The sequence below is a fragment of the Pristiophorus japonicus genome, chromosome 15 (genome assembly GCF_044704955.1).
Source record: "Pristiophorus japonicus isolate sPriJap1 chromosome 15, sPriJap1.hap1, whole genome shotgun sequence".
Classification (NCBI taxonomy): domain Eukaryota; kingdom Metazoa; phylum Chordata; class Chondrichthyes; family Pristiophoridae; genus Pristiophorus; species Pristiophorus japonicus.
In genome coordinates, this window is record NC_091991.1 from 186,512,510 (window position 1) to 186,539,842 (window position 27,333).

General features: G+C 48.6%; 1 protein-coding gene across 3 annotated transcripts in view; it reads right to left on the bottom strand.

Annotated features, from left to right (window-relative positions):
• The window catches only part of LOC139281327 (unconventional myosin-XV-like), a 628,080-nt gene that overhangs the window by 428,022 nt on the left and 172,725 nt on the right, over window positions 1-27,333 (bottom strand). For all 3 annotated transcript variants that reach the window (XM_070901485.1, XM_070901486.1, XM_070901488.1), the window contains 4 exons: window positions 11,310-11,392; window positions 6,876-6,939; window positions 2,234-2,343; window positions 503-577 (listed from right to left, as the gene is read on the bottom strand). In XM_070901485.1, coding sequence (XP_070757586.1) covers window positions 503-577; window positions 2,234-2,343; window positions 6,876-6,939; window positions 11,310-11,392 — 332 coding nt within the window. The remainder of the gene's footprint in view (window positions 1-502; window positions 578-2,233; window positions 2,344-6,875; window positions 6,940-11,309; window positions 11,393-27,333) is intronic.

Consider the following 27,333-nt stretch of genomic DNA (forward strand, 5'->3'; position numbering starts at 1 on the left):
ACCCGACATTGATCGCTGAAAGCCCCATCCTCATGGTCTGAACCCTTCCGAACCAACGGGAAGGCAAACAGACCCTTATTACTAAATAGATGATTCTTGAATGTGTCACACCATGCTGCTCACCCCCGCCCCCGTGCTCCTCCCCCCCCCGCTCCCCGTCCCGTGCTCCCTCCCCCCCCGCTCCCCGTTCCGTGCTCCCTCCCACCCCCACACTCCCCTTCAGCTAGCCCCCCACGCTCCCCCCCCGCTCCCCGTCCCCGTGCTCCCTCCCCCACCCCACACTCCCCGCCAACTACCCCCCCCGCTCCCCGTCCCGTGCTCCTCCCCCCGCTCCCCGCCCCCGTGCTCCCTCCCCAAGCTCCACCCCTTGCGCTCCGCCACCAAGTCTCATAAATGACCACAACCTTTGGTTGGGAGAACTGTAGTTCCTTGTTGGGAGCCAGGGAACCTTTGTGTCCCTGAAAGTAAAGCCAAGAGCTGAGAGCCAGAGAAAGCGTGTTACCTGATTATAACGCACTGATTGTGTTTGGCATCAACCATTTTTGAGTAGGCCACATTAGCAATGGCGAAGAGATGTCTGCAACAAAGAAGTGTGGATGGGGCAGTTACAAAATATTTGCACATTTCAACACAAGGGCATTTATTTTGTCTTTTTCCAAACTGCTAGCCCCACCGTTCAGTCAGCGTGCCTGACTCTGATCCACACAATGCTGATTCCGGCCTACAGCTGCTCTCATTGCCCTTATTTTGAAAGCGTTTCCCCCATTTTCCTCCGCTCCTTTCCTGGGCTGAGGGAGTTGCAGGTGTTGACAGCTTCCCCAGTACTCAGCAAGCAGCCAATCGCCCCGGTGTGAGCAGTGAGGGACTATACTGTCAAACCGGAGCCTGTCCTCAACATGCACAGATCAGTGGGGAACACTCAGCAGGGAACTGGGCGAACACAGGCCCTTCCTCGCCCAGAGCACCTCGACTGCCCCCACTCACTCTGTCCCCACAGCCCCCACTCTCTCTCCGGACACTGAGCCCACTCGCTCCGGACACTGCCCCCAATCTCTCTCCGGACACTGCCCCCACTCTCTCTCCGGACACTGCCCCCACTCTCTCTCCGGACACTGCCCCCACTCCTTCTCCGGACACTGCCCCCACTCTCTCTCCGGACACTGCCCACACTCTCTCTCCGGACACTGCCCCCACTCTCTCCCCGGACACTGCCCCCACTCTCTCCGGATACTGCCCCCACTCTCTCTCCGGACACTGAGGCCTCTCTCTCTCCGGACACTGAGGCCACTCTCTCGCCGGGCACTGCCCCCACTCTCTCTCCGGACACTGAGGCCTCTCTCTCTCCGGACACTGAGGCCACTCTCTCCGGACACTGAACTCTCTCTCTCCGGACACTGAGGCCACTCTCTCTCCGGACACTGAGGCCACTCTCTCTCCGGACACTGAGGCCACTCTCTCTCCGGACACTGAGGCCACTCTCTCTCCGGACACTGAGGCCACTCTCTCTCCGGACACTGAGGCCACTCTCTCTCCGGACACTGAGGCCACTCTCTCTCCGGACACTGAGGCCACTCTCTCTCCGGACACTGAGGCCACTCTCTCTCCGGACACTGAGGCCACTCTCTCTCCGGACACTGAGGCCACTCTCTCTCCGGACACTGAGGCCACTCTCTGTCCGGACACTGAGGCCACTCTCTCTCCGGACACTGAGGCCACTCTCTCTCCGGACACTGAGGCCACTCTCTCTCCGGACACTGAGGCCACTCTCTCTCCGGACACTGAGGCCACGCTCTCTCCGGACACTGAGGCCACGCTCTCTCCGGACACTGCCGCCACTCTCTCTCCGGACACTCAGGCCTCTCTCTCTCCGGACACTGAGGCCACTCTCTCTCTGGACACTGAGGCCACTCTCTCTCCGGACACTGAGGCCACTCTCTCTCCGGACATGAGGCCACTCTCTCTCCGGACACTGCCACCACTCTCTCTCCGGACACTGAGGCCACTCTCTCTCCGGACACTGCCACCACTCTCTCTCCGGACACTCAGGCCTCTCTCTCTCCGGACACTGAGGCCACTCTCTCTCTGGTCACTGCCACCACTCTCTCTCCGGACACTCAGGCCTCTCTCTCCGGACACTGAGGCCTCTCTCTCCGGACACTGAGGCCTCTCTCTCTCCGGACACTGAGCTGGATGGATCACCCCATTCCCACTGTAGTTATATTTGGGAACTCACGGTGGGTTTTCTGCAAACGATTTTGCTTTATATTTCAGCACCGTGTCGGTCCCATAAATGTTGTACATTTTATATGGATTCACCGATACGAGGATGCTGCCAATATATGTCTGCAGGAAAGAAACAGATGTGTTTATAAACTGGTGATGAGTGTCAAAGGTACCCATTAGCAATAACCCTGAACAAACATAACTCACCAAGGGCTTGCAAGCCACTTATTCATTTTCAGTGACAGGGATGTAATTGGTGAAATCAGGGTGTACTGACTGTACCTGGGTATCCTTGTACACAAATCACAAAGTTAACATACAGGTACAGCAAGCAATTAAGAAAGCAAATAGTATGTGTCTGCCCTATGCCTGGTCTCCAGTCGTCTTGGGTAATCCTTGCCACTGGGCTCAGACCTAGCTATGTCAGGCCCGTGTGGTGGCTGGTGTGCAATTGCCACCACACATTAAAAAAATCCACGCACAGGTATCTTCTATTCTTCAAGATTTAGTTTGGGACCTGGTATATTAGGTCCTTCATTGAAACACCTGCGAACTCATCCTTTTTTGCCGTGGAAGCAAGTCATCCTCGCTTCAAGGGACTGCCCATGATGATGGGGTTATGTTGGCCTTTAATACAAGAGGATTTGAGTACAAGAGTAAAGACGTCTTACTGCAATTATATCGGGCCCTGGTGAGTATTGTGCACAGTTTGGGTCTCCTTACCTAAGGAAGGATATACTTGCCCTCGAGGAATTGCACCGAAGGTTCACCAGACTGATTCCTGGAATGGGGGATTGTCCTATGAGGAGAGATTGAGCAGACTGGGCCGATATTTTCTAGAGTTTAGAAGAATGAGAGGTGATCTTATACAAAATTCTTACAGGGGTTGACAGGGTTAATGCAGAGAGGATGTTTCCTCGAGCTGAGGAGTCTACAACCAGTGATTACAGTCTCAGGCCATTTAGGACTGAGATGAGGAGAAATCTCTTCACTCAGATGCTGGTGAATCTCAGGAATTCTCTATCCCAGAGGGTTCTGGAGGCTCTTCAAACGTATAGTCAAGACAGAGATTGATAGATTTTTGGATATTCAGGGAATCAAGGGATATGGGGATAGAACAGGAACGTGGTTGAAGATCAGCCATGATCTCATTGAATGGTGGACCAGGCTTGAGGGATCGAATGGCCGACTCCTGCTCCTAATTGTTATGTTCTTCTGTTAATGCCCGGACACACGCCTAAGCGACTTTGTCGCGCATATTTCCGACATGGACTGCTTGGGGAACACCGCTATTTACATCTCCATTAGTCACATCTTGGTTTGCTACCTTTTAACCAACTTCCTATATACAAGAACATGAGAAGCAGGAGTCGGCCATTCGGCCCCTCGAGCCTGCTCCGCCATTCAATAAGATCATGGCTGATCTGATCCCGCCCGCTCCCCATAACACTTGACTCCCTTATCATTCAAAAATCTGCCTATAGCCACCTTAAATATATTCAATGACCCAACTCTCTGGGGCAGAGAATTCCAAAGATTCACGACTCTCAGAGAAGAAATTCCTCCTCATTTCTGTACAGTTGGAGCAGGACTTACCCTTGCAATAAAGGCCACCATTCCATTTGCCTTCTTTATTATTTGCTGTACCTGCATGCTAACTTTTTGTGTTCATGTACAAGTACCCCCAGGTCCCTCAGTCCTGAAGCATTTTGTAATCTCTCCCGATTTAAATAGTAAATTGCTTTTTTATTTTTCCTCCCAAGTGGATAACCTCACATTTTCCCACATTATATTCCATCTGCCAAATGTTTGACCATTTTCTGAGCCTATTTATATCCCTTTGTAGACTCTTTGTGTCCTTCTCACAATTTGCTTTCCCATCTATCTTTGTATCATCAGCAAACTTGGCGACATTACACTCGGTCCCTTCATCCAAGTCATTAATAAATTGTAAGTCGTTGAGGCCTCAGCCCTGATCCCTGCGGCACCCACTAGTTACAGTTTGTCAACCGGAAAATGACCCATTTATCCTGACTCTCTGTTTTCTGTTAGTTAGCCAATCCTCTATCCATGCTAATATATTACCCCCAACCGTGTGAGCTCTTGTGCAGTAACCTTTTATGTAGCACCTTATCGAATGCTTTCTGGAAATCCAAATACACCACATCCACTGGTTCCCCCTTATCCACCTGGCTCGTGCATCCTCGAAGAACTCCAGCAAATTTGTCAAACATGATTTCCCTTTCATAAAACCATGCTGACTCTGCTTGACTGCATTTTGATTTTCTAAATGTACTGCTACTGCTTCCTTAATGATGGACTCCCGCATTTTCCCAGTGACAGATGTTAGACTAACTGGTCTATAGTTTCCTGCTTTCTGTCTCCTTCCTTTCTTGAATAGGGGCGTTACATTTGCGGTTTTCCAATCCGCTGGGACCTCTCCAGAATCCAGGGAATTTTGGTAGATTGCAACCAATGCATCCACTATCTCTGCAGCCACTTCTTGTAAGACCCGAGGATGCAGGCTATCAGATCCAGGGGACATGTTCAACTTTAGTCCCATTAGTTTGCCTAGTACTTTAACTCTAGTGATAGTGATTGTTTTAAGGTCCCCCCCCCCCCCCCAGCTCCTTGATTATCCGTTATTGGGATGTTTTTAGTGTCTTCTACCGTGAAAACCAATACAAAATATTCGTTCAAAATCTCTGCCAATTCTGTTCTGGAAATGGGGAAGTGCAACGAGACCTGGGTGTCATGGTACATCAGTCATTGAAAGTTGGCATGCAGGTACAGCAGGCGGTGAAGAAGGCAAATAGTATTTATAGTGAGAGGATTTAAGTATAGGAGCAGGGAGGTCTTACTGCAGTTGTACAGGGCCTTGGTAAGGCCACACCTTGAATATTGTGTACAGTTTTTGTCTCCTAATCTGAGGAAGGACGTTTTTGCTATTGAGGGAGTGCAGCGAAGGTTCACCAGACTGATTCCCGGGATGGCAGGGCTGACATATGAAGAAAGACTGGATCGACTAGGCTTATATTCACTGGAATTTAGAACAATGAGAGGGGATCTCATCAAAAAATTCCGACGGGATTGGACGGGTTCGATGCAGGAAGAATGTTCCCAATGTTGGGGAAGTCCAGAGCCAGGGGTCACAGTCTAAGGGTAAGGGGTAAGCCATATAGGACCGAGATAAGGAGAAACTTCTTCAATCAGAGAATTGTGAACCTGTGGAATTCTTTACCACAGAAAGTTGTTGAGGCTAGTTCGTCAGATATATTCCAAAGGGAGTTAGATGTGGCCCTTATGGCTAAAGGGATCAAGGGGTATGGAGAGAAAGCAGGAATGGGATACTGAAATGCATGATCAGCCATGATCATATCGAATGGTGGTGCAGTCTCGAAGGGCCGAATGGCCTACTCCTGCACCTATTTTCTATGTTTCTATGTTAATTCACCAGTCTCAGCCTCTAAGGGACCAACGCTTACTTTCGCTATGCTTCATTTTTATATGGTGCCCCACTCCCATTAATACTATGTTCTTTAATTTTATCAAGTAGCCTCCCATGAGAATTATATCTACTGCATTTTTTTAACCAGAACACACGATTATATCCTCAAAGAAGGCAACTAATCTATTCACACACGACTTGCCTTTTACAAATCCATGTTGCCTGGCCTTAATTAACCCATATCTTTCTTGGCGATGATGAATTTTATCTTGTATTGGTGCATCTCGAAGCTCTCCCACTGTTGATGTTGATGTTAATGTGACTGGCCTGTCTTATCTATAATTATCCTATCGAATTGCTTTATTTCCTCCGCTTGTTCCCATTGTTCCTGTGTGATAACTAAGGGAAACATTTGCCACCATTCCTTCCTCCACCAGAAGTTGTTTGGATTTTTCATCTCCAATCGGGATCCCCTGTTCTTTAGATATTCTTTTACTTTTTTGTGTTTAGAAAATTATTTACTATTTCCCTCCATATTCCCAGCATACTTTCTTCACACCGCTTCTCAGCCGTTCCAATCCCTTTTATTGCCCTCCCTCTTTATTTATTATATTTGGTTTGATTTTCTTTGATATTATCAGTTGCAGATTTGCCATGTGCCCCTTTGAGTCTCATTTGAATTTGAATTTCTTCACTCATTTAAGGCCTACTAGCTTTTACTGAACACTGACATTGCCTGAAGGGATATGTCCAGTTTTGACCCTAATCACCTTCCGCTCCAGCCTTTCCCACTCTTTGTGCATTCTCCTATTTGCCAATTTTCTTTCAAGTTAATCTGAAATGTTTGCAATTTATTTCATTGAAATTGTCTTTATTTCAGGCATGTACTTTTATCTCTGACTGTTCCCTTTCCTTTTTCAAACCTAATTGTGTTTTGGTGGCTATTTCCTCGATGTTTCCCTACCCTTACATTACCTGCTCGCCTTACTTCATTCCCTAGAACTAGATCCAGCACAACTTCCTTCCTTGTTGGGTTAAAGCACAGGGAGCTGAGAGCACGGCTGGGCACATTGTAGAAATCCCTCCCTTCTTTGCCAATTACATGACTTCGGGGATCAAGATTATTGCCATTCACTCGTCAACATTTCCAGGTAAGTTCCTTCTCTTGCCCTGAACACGTGTCAGCTGATGTTAGAGTACTTACATATATTAGTTGCTGTTCAAACCTCTTCTTTAAATTGTACATCACTGCACCATCATGTAGGTCTCTGGAAAAAATAGGAATATCACATGGGCCTTTATCAGAAGCAAGAACACAACGCGAGGACAATTTCTCTTGAAGGCCTAGTGACAAAGGTACTGCGTAAACGCCTGTCTAATAGCTCGCCTGTATGGCATGAACGCCTGTACACATATTGTCCAACAGCTCGTGTGTACTGTGTCATCATCATCATATCATAGGCAGTCCCTTGGAATCGAGGAAGACTTGTTTCCACTCCCAAAGTGAGTTCTTTGATGGCTTAACAGTCCGATATGAGAGCCAGTTACAGGTGGGACAGACATTCATCGAGGGAAAAGTTTGGCGGGGCTGGCTTGCCGCGCGCTCCTTCCGCTGCCTGCACTTGGCCTTTTCACGCTCTTTGCGTTGAGACTCGAAGAGCTCAGCGCCCTCCCGGATACACTTTCTCCACCTCGGGCGGTCTGCGGCCAGGGTCTCCCAGGTGTCAGTGGTGACATCGCACATTACCAGGGAGGCTTTGAGGGTGTCATTATAACGTTTCCGCTGTCCTCCTTTGGCTCATTTACCATGAAGGAGCTCCGCATAAAGCATTTGCTTCGGGAGTCTCATATCTGGCATTTGGCCTGCCCAGTGAAGCTGATCGAGTGTGCTCAGTGCTTCAATACTGGGGATGTTAGCTTGGTCGAGGACACTGATGTCCTCCCAAGGGATTTGCAGGATCTTGCGGAGACATCGTTGGTGATACATCTCCAGCGACTTGAGGTGCCTTCTATACATTGTCCATGTCTCAGACCCATACAGGAGGGCGGGTGTTATTGCAGTCCTGTAGACCATGAGCTTGGTGGTAGATTTGAGGGACTGGTCTTCAAATACTTTTTTCTTCAGATGGCCAAAGGCTGCACTGGCGCACTGGAGGCGATGTTGAATCTCCGCATCAATGTCTGCCTTTGTTGATAAGAGACTCCCGAGATATGGGAAATGGTCCACGTTGTCCAGGGCCGCGCCGTGAATCTTGATGATTGGAGGGCAGTGCTGTGCGGCGAGGACAGGCTGGTGGAGGACCTTTGTCTTACAGATGTTAAGCGTAAGGCCGATGCTTTCATATGCCTCGGTGAATACATTGACTATATCCTGGAGTTCAGGCGTCGTCCGCATACTGCAGCTCAACGACAGAGGTTGGGGTGATCTTGGACCTCATCTGGCCTGGAGGCAGTGTAGGTTAAACAGCTTCCCACTGATTCTGTAGTTTAGTTCCACTCCAGCAGGGAACTTGTTGACTGTGAGGTGGAGCATGGCGGCGAGGAAGATTGAGAAGAGGGTTGGGGCAATGACGCAGCCCTGTTTGACCCCGGTCCAGACGTGGATTGAGTCTGTAATGGATCCGTTGGTAAGGATCACGGTCTGCATGTCATCGTGAAGCAGGCAAAGGATGTTGACAAACTTTTGGGGGCATCCGAAACAGAGGAAGACGCTCCATATACCCCCACGGTTGACAGTGTCAAAGGCCTTTGTCAGATCGACAAAGGCCATGTATAAGGGCTGGCGCTGCTCCCTGTATATTTTCTGCAGCTGTCGCGCTGCTAAGATCATGTCTGTTGTGCCAAGTAGGGGACGAAATACGCATTGTGATTCTGGGAGGAGCTCCTCGGCCACAGATAGAAGACGATTGCGGAGAACTCAAGTGACAACCTTCCCATTGGCTGATAGCAGGGAGATTCCTCTGTAGTTGCTGCAGTCGAACTTGTCCCCTTTTTAAAAAATGGTCACAATCACTGCATCTCTGAGATCTCCCGGCATGCTCTCCTCCCTCCAGATGAGAGAGATGAGGTCATGTATCTGCGCCAACAACGCCTCTCCACCATACTTTAGCGCCTCAGCGGGGATTCCATCTGCACCCGTAGCCTTGTTATTCTTCAGCTGTTTTATGGTTTAGCCTACCTCGTGCAACGTTGGGGTTTCACTGAGGTGGTGGCGGGTCGCATGCTGCGGGATAGAGAACACTCGAGTCAAAGGTAGAGTCTCGATTGAGGAGATCTTCAAAGTGCTCCTTCCATCGGGCCCTGACAGCCTCGGTGTCCTTGATGAGTGTTTCACCGTTCTTGGCCAGCAGTGGGGTGGGGCCTTGGGAGTTTGGACCGTAGGTGGCCTTGACTGCAGCAAAACAACATTACAGATGGCTCAAGGCTCATGTTCAACAAAAAACCCGGGTCCTAAAGAACAGGTGGTGGATTAAGAAAGCACAGGAGATACAACAACTAGCCGACAGCCACGATATGCGAAGATTCTTCACTGCAGTCAAGGCCACCTACCGTCCAAACTCCCAAGACCCCATCCCACTCCTGGCCAAGTTGGGTTGTTGCTTGAGGCTCAGAAATGCTTTGCGCTTGCGATCTATTAGTTCTTCGATCTCCTGATCATTTTCATCAAACCAGTCATGATGTTTCCTGGTTGAGTGACCAAGTGTCTCTTCACAGGCACTGGTTATAGAGGCCTGGAGGGCAGACCAAGCGCTGTGGGCATTCAGCATCTCAGGGTCATCAAGGCACGCCAGATTGGCTGTGAGTCGCTGGCTGTATAGGGCTATCTTGGCTGGGTCTTATAGTGCCCCGGCATTAACTTTTTTGCGGCACTGCTTCTGCTGTCCCCTCTGCTTTGGGGTTATGTTAATGTTGATGACGGATCGGATTAGGCGGTGGTCCGTCCATCAGTCGTCAGCTCCTGTCATGGCGCAGGTGATGCACACATTCTTGCGATCCCTGGCTCGGACGATGACATAGTCGAGCAGGTGCCAATGTTTGGAACGAGGGTGTTGCCACGATGCTTTGTATTTGTTCCTCTGGTGGAACAGGGTGTTGGTGATGAGGAGTTCATGTTCTAGACATTTTGCCAGGAGTAGGGTACCGCTGGAATTGGCTTTCCCTACCCACTCTCTGCCAATCACGCTTCCCCAGAGGGCTGTGTCTTTGCCGATCCTGGCATTAAAATCACCCAAGAGGATCAATTTGTCACCCGTGGGGACACGGAACATGGATGTCTCGAGGTTGAAATAAAAACCCTCTTTAGCCTCATCCCTTGCATCGAGCGTTGGGGCATACGCACTGATGACTGTGGCGTATTATTCCGGGATAGGGTTAGACAAAGAGTCATGAGGTGTTCGTTGACCCCACAGGGGGAGTCTTTGAGGCGGTCGACCAGTTCATTCTTGACGGCGAAGCCGACTCTGTGAAGGCGCCGTTCTGCCTCTGGTTTCCCTTTCCAGAAGAAGGTGCAACCTCCACCATGTTCCTTCAACTGGCCTTCCCCTGCCCGCCGGGTCTCGCTTAGGGTGGCGATGTCGATGTCAAAACATTTGAGTTCCCGGGCAACTGTGGCGGTGTTCCGGCCTGTTGGTGTTGGAATTGTCCATGAGGGTCCTGACATTCCAGGTCCCGAACTTCATACTGACGAAGTGGAAGATGCCTGTGCGTGAGTTCTTTTAACGTGGGGTGGCCGCTGCACACCGGCAACCACACGGGCTTAGCCGAGCAAGGTCTTGGTCCAGCGGCAAGGGGGTCCAAGATGACTGGAGACCAGGCACTGCTGTATAAGCCTAAATGCCTTCAGCGAAGTGTTGGCCGCAAGCTTGGTGCCAAGTCGTGCCATTGATGGTAGATGGCCCGAGGCTTGGTTGGGGGGGCAGGAATTAAGAAGGTGACTTCCAAAATTATTTTAAAAGTTAAAAGTTGATAAAGATTCCCAATTTGTTTAAGAAGTTGCCAAAGGTTGTTTAAAAAGTCTAAGATGTAGATCAATAATAGATGTTTAAAAGTATTTTGATTAAAAGTCTAAAATGTAAGTTTTAAAAGTTTTCCCAAATTGTTTAAAAAGTTTAAAAGTCGATTAAAAGTTTAAAAATTGATTAAAAGTTGGTTAGGAGTTTAAGACGTTGGGTTGAACGCAGCCATCTCGGTAACTTCGGCCAGTTTAGTGCCGGCCCTGAGTTCCTTCGGCTGGTTCCACGACCCCCGAATCTATCAGCACAACAAACAGCTGGTGTGTGACTACAGGGACAGGCGTGGGGAGGTGCAAATTCCTTTCGGCCCGGGACAGAAGCGGCCGGCGCGGGGTCCCTTCGGCAACTGCAAGGTAATGTTTATTTGTCATCCCGCTGGGCTGCTCAGGGCCCACTGTGTGACTATAGCCCCACCCCTGTCTCTGTGTACTGTGTAAAAACCTGTACACATACTGTCCAACAGCTCATGTGTACTGTGTAAACACCTGTACACATGCAGGTTGTAGGATGGGAAGACTGACAAGTTCCAGAGTTGAAGTCCTGGGAAAGTATGAGTTAGACCAGGAAATATACAACACACTGCGAATACAGAGTGTGTAGATAAGATGAGATTGAGTTGAACTTACTCCAGCTGGGTCATATCGGCCACTCCATCTTCTTGCAGGTGTTTCCGATACTGCACCGGAGACTGATCGCCGAGTGAGTACATCTGGAGCCAACAACAGATCACAGTAACACAAACAGTTAATCCTCTTGTACTTGACGTTGTGAATGAAGTTTTGGTTTGTTACTCAAACCAGATCTAACTGTGACCTCAAACAAAGCCCTCAACCCCTCCCCTCCCCTCCAACCACCCCTCCCTATCCTTTCCCTCCACTCTACTCCACCTCCCCTCCTACTCCCTGCTTCCACCTCCCCCATTCTGGGCATTTTTCTTTTCAGTTTTCCCCGGGCTGGTGAGTCTCGAACCAGGGTTCACGGTCTCAGAATGAGGGGTCGGCCAGTTAGGACTGAAGTGAGGAGAAATGTCTTCACTCAGAAGGTGGTGAATCTTTGGAATTCTCTACCCCAGAGGGCTGTTGAGGCTCAGTGAGTATATTTAAGACAGAGATCGATAGATTTTTTGGATATTAAGGGAATCGAGGGATATGGGGACAGTGCAGGAAAGTGAAGTTGAGGACGAAGATCAGCCATGATCTCATTGAATGGCGGAGCAGGCTCGAGGGGCCAAATGGCCGACTCCTGCTCCTAATTCTTATGTTCTTATGCATGTCCTACCCAGTATGTTACTGATGATTTAAAGTTATGAAATCTCTTCACTGCTTCCCATCTTTACAACACGCTTTACTGGAACTGCTACAAGGAAATGTGCAAAGGGTGCATTTGGAGCTGAGGTTGGGCCCAAGGCCACCCATGTACCACAGGCATTAGGGATGTAAATAGGTGAAGATATACCACAACACTGTCGAGAATGGGCCAAATGGACCACATGGCCTTTCCTCACACTGGGGGACATTTCTGGATTGAGGTTTCTAAAGTATACAATTCTAGTTTTACAAAAAACACTGACCATTAGGACCAGTAGACATTGATTATGTGGCCAGTGAAATAGTGAGAAACCAGGAATAATCCTGGTGTGGTAACACTGCCAATAGTAAAAACCAAGCACCAGAAGTCGAAGCACTAGAATTGGCCTCAGCTGCGGAGAAGAAAAATCAACCAGGATCCCGACTCCTGACACTCATCCGATAAACTGAGGGAATGATCAGCCATAATATTATTGAATGGTGGTGCAGGCTTGAAGGGCTGAATGGCCTACTCCTGCATCTATTTTCTATGTTTCTATGTTTCTAAACACATGTTCAACTGTGTGAGGTTAAGACACAATGTTAATTCCAGCATTGACGACGAAAATGGCAGCGTAGCATCAAACCAGCATAGAAAATAGGAGCAGGAGTAGGCTTTTCGACCCTTCGAGCCTGCATCGCCATTCAATATGATCATGGCTGATCCTCTATCTCAACGCCATATTCCCGCTTTTTCCCCATACCCCTTGATGCCTTTGTTTCTAGAAATCTATCTATCTCCATCTTAAATATATTCAGTGACTTGGCCTCCACAGCCTTCTGTGGTAGAGAATTCCACAGGTTCACCACCCTCTGAGGAAAACATTTCTCCTCATCTCGGTCCTAAATTTCCTACCCCATATCCTGAGACTGTGAGCCCTTGTTCTAGACTTCCCAGCCAGGGGAAACATCCTCCCCGCATCCAGTCTGTCCAACCCCGTCAGAATTTTATACCTTTCAGTGAGATCCCCTCTCATTCTTCTAAACTCTAGTGAATACAGGCCCAGTCGACCCAATCTCTCCTCATACGACAGTCCTGCCATCCCAGGAATCAGTCTGGTTAATTGACCAGAAAAAGCAGCAAACCTGAGGACTGGGAGAAATTTAGAATTCAGCAGAGGAGGACAAAGGGTTTAATTAAGAGGGGGAAAATAGAATACGAGAAGAAGCTTGCCGGGAACATAAAAACTGACTGCAAAAGCTTCTATAGATATGTGAAGAGAAAAAGATTAGTGAAGACAAACGTAGGTCCCTTGCAGTCGGATTCAGGTGAATTTATAATGGGGAACAAAGAAATGGCAGACCAATTGAACAAATACTTTGATTCTGTCTTCACGAAGAAAGACACAAATAACCTTCTGGATGTACTAGGGGACCGAGGGTCTAGTGAATAGGAGGAACTGAAGGTTATCATTATTAGGTGGGAAATTGTGTTCGGGAAATTGATGGGATTGAAGGCTGATAAATCCCCGGGGTCTGATAGTCTGCATCCCAGAGTACTTAAGGAAGTGGCCCTAGAAATAGTGGATGCATTGGTAATCATTTTCCAACAGTCTATCGACTCTGGATCAGTTCCTATGGACTGGAGGGTAGCTAATGTAACACCACTTTCTAAAAAGGGAGGGAGAGAGAAAGTGGGTAATTATAGACCGGTTAGCCTGACATCAGTAGTGGGGAAATTGTTGGAATCAATTATTAAAGATGAAATAGCAGCACATTTGGAAAGCAGTGACAGGATCGGTCCAAGTCAGCATGGATTTATGAAAGGGAAATCATGCTTGACAAATCTTCTGAAATTTTTTGAGGATGTAACTAGTAGAGTAGACAAGGGAGAACCAGTGGATGTGGTGTATTTGGACTTTCAAAAGGCTTTTGACAAGGTCCCACACAAGAGATTGATGTGCAAAATCAAAGCGCATGGTATTGGGGGTAATATATTGACGTGGATAGAGAACTGGTTGGCAGACAGGAAGCAGAGAGTCAGGATAAACGGGTCCTTTTCAGAATGGCAGGTAGTGACTAGTGGGGTGCCACAGGACTCAGTGCTGGGACCCCAGCTATTTACAATATACATTAATGATTTAGATGAAGGAATTGAGTGTAATATCTCCAAGTTTGCAGATGACACTAAACTGGGTGGTGGTGTGAGCTGTGAGGAGGACGCTAAGAGGCTGCAGGGTGACTTGGACAGGTTAGGTGAGTGGGCAAATGCATGGCAGATGCAGTATAATGTGGATAAATGTGAGGTTATCCACTTTGGGGACAAAAACACGAAGGTAAAATATTATCTGAATGGCGGCAGATTAGGAAAAGGGGAGGTGCAACGAGACCTGGGTGTCATGGTTCATCAGTCATTGAAAGTTGGCATGCAGGTACAGCAGGCAGTGAAGAAGGCAAATGGTATGTTGGCCTTCATAGCTAGAGGATTTGAGTATAGGAGCAGGGAGGTCTTACTGCAGTTGTACAGGGCCTTGGTGAGGCCTCACCTGGAATATTGTGTTCAGTTTTCGTCTCCTAATCGGAGGAAGGACATTCTTGCTATTGAGGGAGTGCAGCGAAGGTTCACCAGACTGATTCCTGGAGGCAGGACTGACATATGAGGAGAGACTGGATCAACTGGGCCTTTATACATTGGAGTTTAGAAGGATGAGAGGGGATCTCACAGAAACACAGGGACGGGATAGGTTAGATGCAGGAAGAATGTTCCCGATGTTGGGGAAGTCCAGAACCAGGGGACACAGTCTTAGGATAAGGGGTAGGCCATTTAGTACTGAGATGAGGAAAAACTTCTTCACTCAGAGAGTTGTTAACCTGTGGAATTCCCTGCCGCAGAGAGTTGTTGATGCCAGTTCATTGGATATATTCAAGAGGGAGTTAGATATGGCCCTTACGGCTAAGGGGATCAAGGGGTATGGAGAGAAAGCAGGAAAGGGGTACTGGGAATGATCAGCCATGATCTTATTGAATGGTGGTGCAGGCTCGAAGGGCCGAATGGCCTACTCCTGCACCTATTTTCTATGTTTCGCTGCACTCCCTCTATGGCAAGTATATCCTTTCTTAGGTTAGGAGACCAAAACTGTACACAATACTCCAGGTGCGGTCTCACCAAGGCCCTGTATAACTGTAGTAAGACATCCTTGCTCCTGCACTCAAATCCTCTTATAATGAAGGCCAACATACCATTTACCTTCCTAACTGCGTGCTGCACCTGCAATGTTTGCTTTCAATGACTGGTGTACAAGGACACCCAGTTCCCTCTGTACAAGCCATCAACATTTAGATAATACTTTGTCTTTATGTTTTTCCTACCAAAGTGGATAACTTCACATTTATCCACGTTATACTGCATCTGCCATGTGTTTGCCCACTCACTCAACCTATCTAAATCGCCTTGCAGCGTCTTTGCATCCTCCTCACAACTCACAATCTCACCTAGTTTTGTGTCATCAGCAAACTTGGAAATATTACATTTAGTTCCCTCATTAAAATCATTTATATATTTTGTGAATAGCTGGGGCCCCAGCACTGATCCCTGTGGTACCCCACTAGTCACTGCCCGCCACCCTGAAAAAGACCCGTTTAGTCCTGCACTCTGTTTCCTGTCAGTTAACCAATTTTCAATCCATGTCAATACATTACCCCCAATCCTATGTGCTTTAATTTTGCTCAATAACCTCTTATGTAGGATTTTATCAAAGACCTTCTGAAAATCCAAATGCACTACATCCACTGGTTCTCCCTTATCTATTCTATCAGTTATATCCTCAAAAACCTCCAGTAGGTTTGTCAAACACGATTTTCCTTTCATAAATCCATGTTGATTTTGTTTAATCCCATTGATATTATCTAAGTGTGCTGTTATCACATCCTTTATAACAGACTCCAGCATTTTCCCTACTACTGATGTCAGGCTAACTGGTCTGAAGTTCCCCGTTTTCTCTCTCCCTCCACAACACCAGCTGTGCACTCTGCAAATGTCCGGCGCTCGCTCCGAATGCCCGCACTGTCACTCTCACCACAAAAAAGCTTCCATAGCGCGGAAATCTCGGGCGTTCCAGAGCTGAATTTTTCATCTACAGTGTCTGTGTATGAGGATGGGGAGTTGGATGGGATACAGTGTGTGTGAGAGGGTGGGGAGTTGGATGGGGTACAGTGTGTGTGTGTGTGTGTGTGTGTGTGTGTGTGTGTGTGTCTGTGTGTGTGTGTGTGAGGGGGTGGGGAGTTGGATGGGGTACAGTGTGTGTGTGGGGGGGTGAGGAGTTGGATGGGGTACAGTGTGTGTGAGGGGGTGAGGAGTTGGATGGGGTACAGTGTGTGTGAGGGGGTGGGGAGTTGGATGGGGTACAGTGTGTGTGAGGGTGGGGAGTTGGATGGGGTACAGTGTGTGTGAGGGGGTGGGGAGTTGGATGGGGTACAGTGTGTGTGTGAGGGTGGGGAGTTGGATGGGGTACTGTGTGTGTGTGTGTGTGTGAGGGGGTGGGGAGTTGGATGAGGTACAGTGTGTGTGAGGGGGTGGGGAGTTGGATGGGGTACAGTGTGTGTGAGGGTGGGGAGTTGGATGGGGTACAGTGTGTGTGTGAGGGTGGGCAGTTGGATGGGGTACAGTGTGTGTGAGGGTGGGGAGTTGGATGGGGTACAGTGTGTGAGAGGGTGGGGAGTTGGATAGGGTACAGTGTGTGTGTGTGTGTGTGTGTGTGTGTGTGTGTGTGTGTGTGTGGGGAGTTGGATGGGGTACAGTGTGTGTGAGGGTGGGGAGTTGGATGGGGTACAGTGTGTGTGAGGGTGTGGGGAGTTGGATGGGGTACAGTGTGTGTGTGTGTGTGTGTCTGTGTGTGAGAGGGGGTGGGGAGTTGGATGGGGTACAGTGTGTGTGTGAGGGGGTAGGGAGTTGGATGGGGTACAGTGTGTGTGTGAGGGTGGGGAGTTGGATGGGGTACAGAGTGTGTGTGAGGGTGAGGAGTTGGATGGGGTACAGTGTGTGTGTGTGTGTGTGTGTGTGTGTGTGTGTATGTGAGAGGGCGTGGGGAGTTGGATGGGGTACAGTATGTGTGGGGGTGGGGAGTTGGATGGAGTACAGTGTGTGTGAGGGTGGGGAGTTGGATGGGGTACAGTGTGTGTGTGAGGGGGTGGGGAGTTGGATGGGGTACAGAGTGTGTGTGAGGGTGGGGAGTTGGATGGAGTACAGTGTGTGTGATGGTGGGGAGTTGGATGGAGTACAGTGTGTGTGAGGGGGTGGGGAGTTGGATGGGGTACAGAGTGTGTGTGAGGGTGGGGAGTTGGATGGAGTACAGTGTGTGTGAGGGTGGGGAGTTGGATGGCGTACAGTGTGTGTGAGGGTGGGGAGTTGGATGGGGTACAGTGTGTGTGAGGGTGGGGAGTTGGATGGAGTACAGTGTGTGTGAGGGTGGGGAGTTGGATGGGGTACAGAGTGTGTCTGAGGATGGGGAGTTGGATGGGGTACAGAGTGTGTGTGAGGGTGGGGAGTTGGATGGGGTACAGAGTGTGTGTGAGGGTGGGGAGTTGGATGGGGTACAGAGTGTGTGTGTGAGGGTGGGGAGTTGGATGGGGTAGTGTGTGTGGGGGTGGGAAGTTGGATGGGGTACAGAGTGTGTGTGAGGGTAGGGAGTTGGATGGGGTACAGAGTGTGTGTGAGGGTGGGGAGTTGGATGGGGTGCAGAGTGTGTGTGAGGGTAGGGAGTTGGATGGGGTAGTGTGTGTGAGGGTGGGGAGTTGGATGGGGTGCAGAGTGTGTGTGAGGGTAGGGAGTTGGATGGGGTACAGTGTGTGTGGGGGTGGGGAGTTGGATGTGGTGTGTGAGGGTGGGGAGTTGGATGGGGTACAGTGTGTGTGGGGGTGGGGAGTTGGATGGGGTACAGTGTGTGAGGGTGGGGAGTTGGATGGGGTACAGTGTGTGTGGGGGTGGGGAGTTGGATGGGGTACAGTGTGTGTGAGGGTGGGGAGTTGGATGGGGTACAGTGTGTGTGGGGGTGGGGAGTTGGATGGGGTACAGTGTGTGAGGGTGGGGAGTTGGATGGGGTACAGTGTGTGTGGGGGTGGGGAGTTGGATGGGGTACAGTGTGTGAGGGTGGGGAGTTGGATGGGGTACAGTGTGTGTGGGGGTGGGGAGTTGGATGGGGTACAGTGTGTGTGGGGGTGGGGAGTTGGATGGGGTACAGTGTGTATGAGGGTGGGGAGTTGGATGGGGTGCAGTGTGTGAGGGTGGGGAGTTGGATGGGGTACAGTGTGTGTGGGGGTGGGGAGTTGGATGGGGTACAGTGTGTGTGGGGGTGGGGAGTTGGATGGGGTACAGTATGTGTGGGGGTGGGGAGTTGGATGGGGTACAGTGTGTGTGGGGGTGGGGAGTTGGATGTGGTGTGTGAGGATGTAGGAAAATGAATGGTGATGTAATTTCAGGGGCAGATCGTTTGCTTAAAGTGAACAAGATTGTATAATTGGAGGTTAGCTTCCCTCTTGAACACCCTAGAAATGCTCCATCACCTGAAACTGACTGATTCATTGATGTGAACAGGTTTGTGCTTAAAACTCAAAGGACTGTGTCTCGTCTAACCAGAGAGGAGCGATGAGCAGAGGGGAGTAAAGCTAGTACAGACTGCCCTCCATGGAATGTCTGGCCAGAAAGAACCAGAATCCAGTGGGAAACCTCGCTCTAAACCTGTATCAGTTGGAAATGGCAGCTCGAGCAAGAGCTGAATTCTCCCCAGAGTCCCGGTATGCCTCTCAACATTTAATTCAAAGCCTCGCAGAGACCATCAGGTAAATGGACACTATTCAAACACGCCTGACCTTTGGATATCTCATGTAACTCTGTGTCAGTGGCAGTGCTGCCAAAGCAGGCCTTGTTACCTTCTAATTAAAACTCCTCTGCTATTCTTACCACTATCACTTTGACAATGAATGTAGGGGACAGTATAGTTAGCGGGATGGATACTGTTCGCTGTAGCCGAGAGTGAGAGTCCCGAAAACTGTGTTGCCTGCCCGGTGCCAGGGTTAAGGACATCTCCTCTGGGCTGGAGAGGAACTTGGAGTGGGAGGGGGGAAGAGCCAGTTGTCGTGGTCCACGTGGGTACCAACGACATAGGTAGAACAAAGACAGAACATAAGAACATAAGAAATAGGAGCAGGAGTAGGCCATTTGGCCCCTCGAGCCTGCTCCGCCATTTAATAAGATCATGGCTGATCCGATCATGAACTCAGCTCCACTTCCCCGCCCACTGCCCATAACCCTCGACTCCCTTATCCTTCAAAAATCTGTCTATCTCCGCCTTAAATATATTCAATGACCCAGCCTCCACAGCTCTCTGGGGCAGAGAATTCCACAGATTTACAACCCTCTGAGAGAAGAAATTCCTCCTCCTCTCCGTTTAAAAATTAGCGACCTTTTATTCTGAAACTATGCCCCCTAATTCTATATTCCCCCACGAGTGGAAATATCCTCTCTGCATCCACCTTGTTGAGCCCCCTCATTATCTTACATGTTTCAATAAGATCACCTCTCATTATTCTAAACTCCAATGAGTATAGGCCCAATCTACTCAACCTCGCTTCATAATTCAACCCCCACATCTCCAGAATCAACCTAGTGAATCTTAACTGAACTGCCTCCAATGCAAGTATATCCCTCCTTAAATGAGACCAAAACTGTACGCAGTACTCCAGGTGTGGCCTCACCAATACCCTGTACAGTTGTAGCAGGACTTCTCTGCTTTTAAAAATGTACAAAGTGAATATGAAGGACTGAGGAAACAAGCAGGAAAAAATGGTAAAAGAAACAAATATAAAAGCTCTTTATCTGAATGCATGCAGCATTCGTAACAAAATAGATGAGTTGACGGCACAAATTGATACAAATGGGTATGATCGAGTAGCCATTACAAAGACGTGGTTGCAAGGTGACCTGGACTGGGAACTAAATATTCAGGGGTATTTGACAATTTGGAAGGACAGACAGAAAGGAAAAGGAGGTGGGGTAGCACTGTTAATAAAGGATGAGATCAGTGAGTTAGTGAGAAATAATATTGGCTCAGGGGATCAGGATGTTGAATCAGTTTAGGTGGAGATAAGGAATAATAAGGGGAAAAAGTCACTGATGGGCGTAGTCTATAGGCCCCCTAACAGCAGCTACAGTGCTGGACGGAGTATAAATCAAAAAATAATGGAGGCTTGTAATAAAGGAACGGCAATAATCATGGGTGATTTTAACCTTCATATTGATTGGACAAAGCAAATTGGCCAGGGTGGCCTTGAGGAAGAGTTCATAGAGTGCATCCGGGATAGTTTCCTTGAACAGTACGTTGCGGAACCAACCAGGGAGCAGGCTATCTTAGATCTGGTACTGTGTAATGAGACAGGATTAATAAATGATCTCGTCGTAAAGGATCCTCTAGGAATGAGTGACCATAGCATGGTAGAATTTCAAATTCAGTTGGAGGGTGTCCGAAGCTTAAATAAAGGAGACTACAAAGGTATGAAGGCAGAGTTGGCTAAAGTGGACTGGGAAAATAGACTAAAGACTGGGACGGTTGATGAGCAGTGGCAGACATTTAAGGAGATATTTCATAACTTGCAACAAAAATATATCCCTTTGAGCAGGAAAGACTGCAAGAGAAGGGATAACCATCCGTGGCTAACTAAGGAAATAAGGGAGGGCATCAAATTGAAAACAAAGGCATACAATGTGGCCAAGACTAGTTGGAGGCCAGAGGATTGGGAAACTTTTAAAAGCCAGCAGAGAAGAACGACTAAAAAAATGATCGAGTGGGAAGATAGATTATGAAAGTAAACTAGCATGAAATATAAAAACAGATAGTATGTGTTTCTACAGATACATAAAAAGGAAAAGAGTGGCTAAAGTAAATGTTGGTCCCTTAGAGGATGAGGCTGGGGAATTAATAATGGGGAACAGGGAAATCGCAGAGACGTTGAACAAATATTTTGTATCGGTCTTCATGGTAGAAGACACTAAAAACATCCCAATAGTGGATAATCACGGGGCTATAGGGAGGGAGAAACTTAATACAATTACTATCACGAATGAAGTAGTACTAGGTAAAATAATGTGACGAAAGACGGACATGTCCCCTGGACCTGATGGCTTACATCCTCGGGTCTTAAGAGAAGTGGCTGCAGAGATGCATTGGTTGAAATCTACCAAAATTCCCTGGATTTTGGGTAAGTCCCAGAGGATTGGAAAACCGCAAATGTAACGCCCCTATTTTAAAAAAGCGGCAGACAAAAAGCAGGAAACTATAGACCAGTTAGCCTAACATCTGTCATTGGAAAAGTGCTGGAATCCATTATTAAGGAAGCAGTAGCGGGACATTTGGAAAAGCATAATTCAATCAAGCAGAGTCAGGTTTTATGAAAGGGAAATCATGTTTGACAAATTTTCTGGAGTTCTTTGAGGATGTAACGAGCAAGGCAGAATTCCAGAAGGCATTCGATAAGGTGCCACATAAGAGGTTATTACACAACATAAAAGCTCACGGGGTTGGGGGTAATATATTAGCATGGATAGAGTATTGGCTAACTAACAGAAAACAGGGAATTGGGATAAATGGGTAATTTCCGGTTGGCAAACAGTAACTAGTGGGGTGCCGCAGGGATCAGGGCTGGGGCCTCAACTATTTACAATCTATATTAATGACTTGAATGAAGGGACCGAGTGTAAAGTTGCCAAGTTTGCTGATGATACAAAGATGGGTGGGAAAGCAAATTGTGAGAAGGACACAAAAAATCTGCAAAGGGATATAGACAGGCTAAGTGAGTGGGCAAACATTTGAGAGATTGAGTATAATGTGGGAAAATGTGAGGTTATCCACTTTGGCAGAAAAAATAGAAAAGCAAATTATAATTTAAATGGAGAAAAATTGCAAAGTGCTGCAGTACAGAGGGACCTGGGGGTCCTTGTGCATGAAACACAAAAAGTTAGTATGCAGGTACAGCAAGTGATCAGGAAGGCAAATGGAATGTTGACCTTTATTGCAAGGGGGATGGAATATAAAAGCAGAGAAGTCCTGCTACAACTGTACAGAGTATTGGTGAGGCCACACCTGGAGTACTGCGTGCAGTTTTGGTCTCCGTATTTAAGGAAGGATATACTTGCACTGGAGGCTGTTCAGAGAAGGTTCACTCGGTTGATTCCTGAGATGAGGGGGTTGTCTTATGAAGAAAGGTTGAGCAGGTTAGGCCTATACTCATTGGAGTTTAGAATAAGAGGTGATTTTATTGAAACATGTAAGATACTGAGGGGGCTCGACAAGGTAGATACAGAGAGGATGTTTCCACTCGTGGGGGAATCTAGAACTAGGTGACATAGTTTCAGGATAACGGATCACCCATTTAAAACTTCTTCTGTCAGAGGGTTGTAAATCTTTGGAATTCTCTGCCCAGAGAGAGCTGTGGTGGCTGGGTCATTGAATGTATTTAAGGCGGAGATGGACAGATTTTTGAACGATAAGCGGGTCAAGGGCTATGGGGAGCGGGTGGGGAAGTGGAGCTGAGTCCAAGATCAGATCAGCCATGATATTATTGAATGGCGGTGCAGGCACGAGGGGCCAAATGGCCTACTCCTGCTCCTATTTCTTATGTTCTTATGTCGAACGCCTAACCCCCCAGCTCTGGAGTGACCCAACTCTTTTCATTAAGAACTTAAAAGTGAAAGCATGGCAATTGTCTGACTTATTTTTTACCGTGGTGAGAAAGGTACGGTTAAATGAAGCCTGAGTTCCATGTTAACCACCCCCTCCTTTGTCCGAACCTTAAGATTAGAGTTATACTACACTCTGCGCAAATTAAACCAACCTCCGCCTTCAGCGTTCTTGGTTATGCTGCCTATTTGATTGACACTAAGGATCAGTGTACCCCACTCTAAGAATAGGTCTAGTTTCAATGCTGCTCAAGTTATTAAGCTGGAGGGGGGATTTTCTCTGATGTTGTAAAGATGTTTGACAAAAACACTCAACAATTATCAGAGATAAAAGCCTCGGCTTTAATCCAACTCGCCCAGGCCAGTGAATTCGGCTCAGACTCCCGTTTCACTGTGCTATATCTAAGTCAAATTCGGGCAGGTGTATAGTCGGGCGGGTGTGAAATCAGTGCCGGAAACATTCAATGACTTGACGAGAGAAGGCAAGTTATGGCAGCAGCTTCTCTCCCCAACACACCGCTCTCTAAAATGAATAACTGCACAATCCATCATTCTCACTGCCATGTGCTTAAGAGGGGTCACTAATTCAGGATCTCTATTATATATGCAGACTATAGATATACTCTCTGTGTAGTCACTGTATAGTTGCATAAGATGGAGACTTGTTTACCTGATGTACTATCAATAAGGTTTACACTGTGTCTATACATGCTGGCACCACGAGAGGGTGCAACTGGTGGAAACCGGGGTTTCCTGCCCTGGTGGCAGGGGCTGTATAAAAGGGGAGCCACCATGCGGCTGCCTCACTGTGGAGTTACGAATAAAGGACCAAGGTCACTACAGTTTGAGTACAACACATTGCCTTGTGGAGTCATTCATAGGTACATTACAGACATAATAACTGGGGCTGAGAATACGGACTTTCACGCGATTATGGCTACCTTTGGCACACTAAAAGACTTCACAGAGGATGATGATTGGGATGACTTCACGGAAAGGCTCGAGTAATATTTCATGGCAAACGACCTGGCAGGGGAGATGGACACACTGGCGGAGGAGCGTAAGGCTATATTGCTGACCAGTTGTGGGCCCGAGGACTACCGCCTCGTCAGGGACTTGCTGGCACCCACGAAGGCCAAGGATAAGACACACGATGAGCTGACTGAACTAATTCGCGACCAACTTAAACCAAAACAGAGCATCCTCACGGCCAGGCACTGATTCTACACTCACCACAGACCTGAGGGCCAGGAGATTGCTACATATACTGCTGACCTCAGGAGACTTGCGGCACTGTGTGATTTTGGCACGCACCTCAATGAAGCATTGCGAGATATCTTTGTTATGGGAATGGACCACGAGGGCCTCCTTCACAAGCTATTATCTGCCAACACCACAGTCAACCTGCAGAAGGCCATCAGCATCAGTCAGGCGTTCATGACCTCGACCTGCAGCTCCAAGCAAATTATTCATCCTATGGACTCAAACCCAGCAAGTACTGTACACAGAATGGTGCCTTTCACAGGCAAGACTGTAGAATGTGGCTCTACCCAGAGCAGAGAGCACAGACCTCAGGGTTCCAGAACTCAGAGTCCGCCGAGGGGTGCTAATCGAGTAGCACCAGCTGGCGTTGCGGAGGAAACCACAGGGCTCACCAGTGTCGGTTTGCTGAGTACGTATGCAAAGCCTGTAACACGAAGGGCCACCTCCGGCGTATGTGTAAAAGAAATACGACTCATCGTCTAGCAGAGGAGTCGGTAGATGACTTTGAATCCAGCGGGGAGTCTGATGATTTGGCCAGAGAGGCAGCTCAGTCCCAACAAGAAGTGCATGGAGTGTATACCTGCACCACCGATTGTCCTCCAGTGAAGATGGAAGTCGAGATACATGGCGTTCCAGTCTTCATGGAAGTGGACACGGGAGCAAGCCAGTCAGTGATGAGCCAGGATGCTTTTGAGAGGCTATGGAACGAAAAACGACCCGAGCTGGTTCCAGTACAGGAAAAGTTGTGCATCTACACCAAGGAGCTGATCCCAGTCCTTGGTAGTGCGGATGCAAGTGTAATCCACAATGGCGCGGTGCACAAGTTACCTCTGTGGATTGTTGCAGGTGATGGTCCAATGCTACTCGGAAGAAGGTGGATGGGAAGATCCAGTGGAAATGGGAAGACCTCTTCACTCCAGCAATCGATGTCCCCGTGTTCAGAGGCAGAACAAAACCTCACCTTCACTTGGGCCAGGCACCAGAGAACAGACTGTCCATCATGACTGCGTGGCAATGATCCGACCGGAATGACCTAAAAGTACCTTCCCGGCTCCAGTGGCAGGACTCCTGGGGAGGAAGATCGAATTCACAGGCACTCTTCCAGCTTTTGTGGTAGAATCGCGGGAGAGAAGGATCAAGGCAGTCGACCTCGAGGACAGAGGCAAGATGTGTCTCTGCTGCAGCGAGGGGCAGCGTGGCCTGGCATGGTTCTCTGAAAGGAGACCTGCAACCAACTGAACTTAGAGACATTGTATGCATGGCAATCAGTGTAACCAACCCATTCAGAATGTAAAGAACAAAATGTTGCGAGATGTCGGGAATAGAGTATCCCCAAAAAGTAGCAAGCGAGCGAATTCGAGAGGGTAAAGATACCCTGCCCCAGGTCTATCCCACAAGTTATAGGCCAGCGACCTCAGGAGGGTGAAGGCACTGATCCTGATACCCTGCCCCAGACCTATCCCATGCTGCAGGCACCCGATGGCACTATTCGCCACGGACCTGGAAACGAAAACGGCGCCAATATGTGTAGTCGGTCACCGTTGCCCAACACCCGGGTGGAGACGGTGCAGCCCCCAGACCCAGTCACTACCTCGGCCATGTCCGGGAGCGAAAGGACAGAACCAACGAGTTCCCCAAACGGGACCTGGAACAGCCAGATTCCCAACACCGTTACAGAGCAGGCAGAAGATTCTGCAGCCCTCAAAGGAGGACAGGGAGGCCACACACATCTGTGGCTCTGCCCACCACTAGGCAACGGCAAAGGCCCTGAGTCCTGGCAAGGTGAGCGAACCAAGCCCCCCCCCGCTAGCAGGGGGCGCAGTGCCTCCATCAGACGACTAGGACCCCGTCCGGTTGCTCTGGAACTAGCGTCCTCACATACCTGTACATACCTCAGGACTGACCATGACTGAACCATGAATGCAATCTACCCAATCCTGGCGCACGACCGTAAAATGTAACGAATGTAAGTCACTGAACCAAGGTGTCACGGTATAAAGTGTAAAACATATTCTTTCCTCCTTTCTTTGTACTTGCACTGTGTCTGATCCTGTAAATGTAACGGGCCAGCTGCATTATCTCGCTGTGTGGCCGGGGGTGGGGGAGGGGGGGGAAATGGATGTATGTAGCCATGGACACACTCATGGATCATACCCAGAACCCACTGGAACCTCCACTGATTATCGAAACATCCAAACTGGTAACCCCTACCCAACGTTGTGGCAAAAGGACTTGGGGGGTTAACAGGGAGAGAGCCAAGCCAAAGCACAGCCAAGGTGCAAGGGCCGATTGGCACTTAAGTCTGGGGAGAGCCAAGCCAGAGCACAGTGCAATGGTAATTGGCACGAAGGTCTTGGGGGAGAGTGATGTTATATATGCAGACTATAGATATACTCTCTGTGTAGTCACTGTATAGTTGCATAAGATGGAGACTTGTTTACCTGATATACTATCAATAAAGGGTTACACTGTGTCTATACATGCTGGCACCACTAGAGGGTGTAACTGGTGGAGACCGGGGTTTCCTGCCCTGGTGGCAGGGGCTGTATAAAAGGGGAGCCATGCTTATGCCTCACTCTGGAGTTACAAATAAAGGATCAAGGTCACTACAGTTTGAGTACAACACATTGCCTCGTGGAGTCATCCATAGATACATTAGACATAATAATCTTAGTGTGTGCTACCATCCCTCCAACAGTAATTACTTGTGTGCAGAAATTTACAACATTTGCTCCATTTTAATCGAGTGATACCAGCAGGTTTATGATATCAGCTGCCTTCTGCTACCGTACAAGTCAGACTTCAATTGTTAGCCTTTGTCTAATCCATCAATCTCTCTAGAAACATGCATCAGGTACCCGATGAGTATGAGCTGGCCATGGGTGACAATACACAGAACCCTCTATGGCTGCCTGCAGAAACCTGATGGCATAAAAGTCACCTTCATAGCCACTGGCATGGTTGTCCAGACGGAAAATTACGAAGGTCTATCTGTTGTAATTGCCGCAACTGCCTAATGTAGGAAATGCGGCAACTTGAGCACAGCAAGCTCCCACAAACAGTAATGTAATAATGACCAGATAATCTGTGTTTCAGTGATGTGGGTTGAGGGATAAATATTGGCCCCAGGAGACCAGGGTGAACTCCCCGCCCTTCTGCGAAATAGAACCATGGGATCTTTTCGTCCACCTGAGAGGGCAGGCGGGCTCTCGGTTTAATGTCTCACTCGAAAGACGGCACCTCCCTTCGACAGTGCAGAGCTCCCTCAGTACTGCCCCTCTGACAGTGCAGCGCTCCCTCAGTACTACCCCTCTGACAGTGCAGCGCTCCCTCAGTACTACCTCTCTGACAGTGCAGCGCTCCCTCAGTACTGCC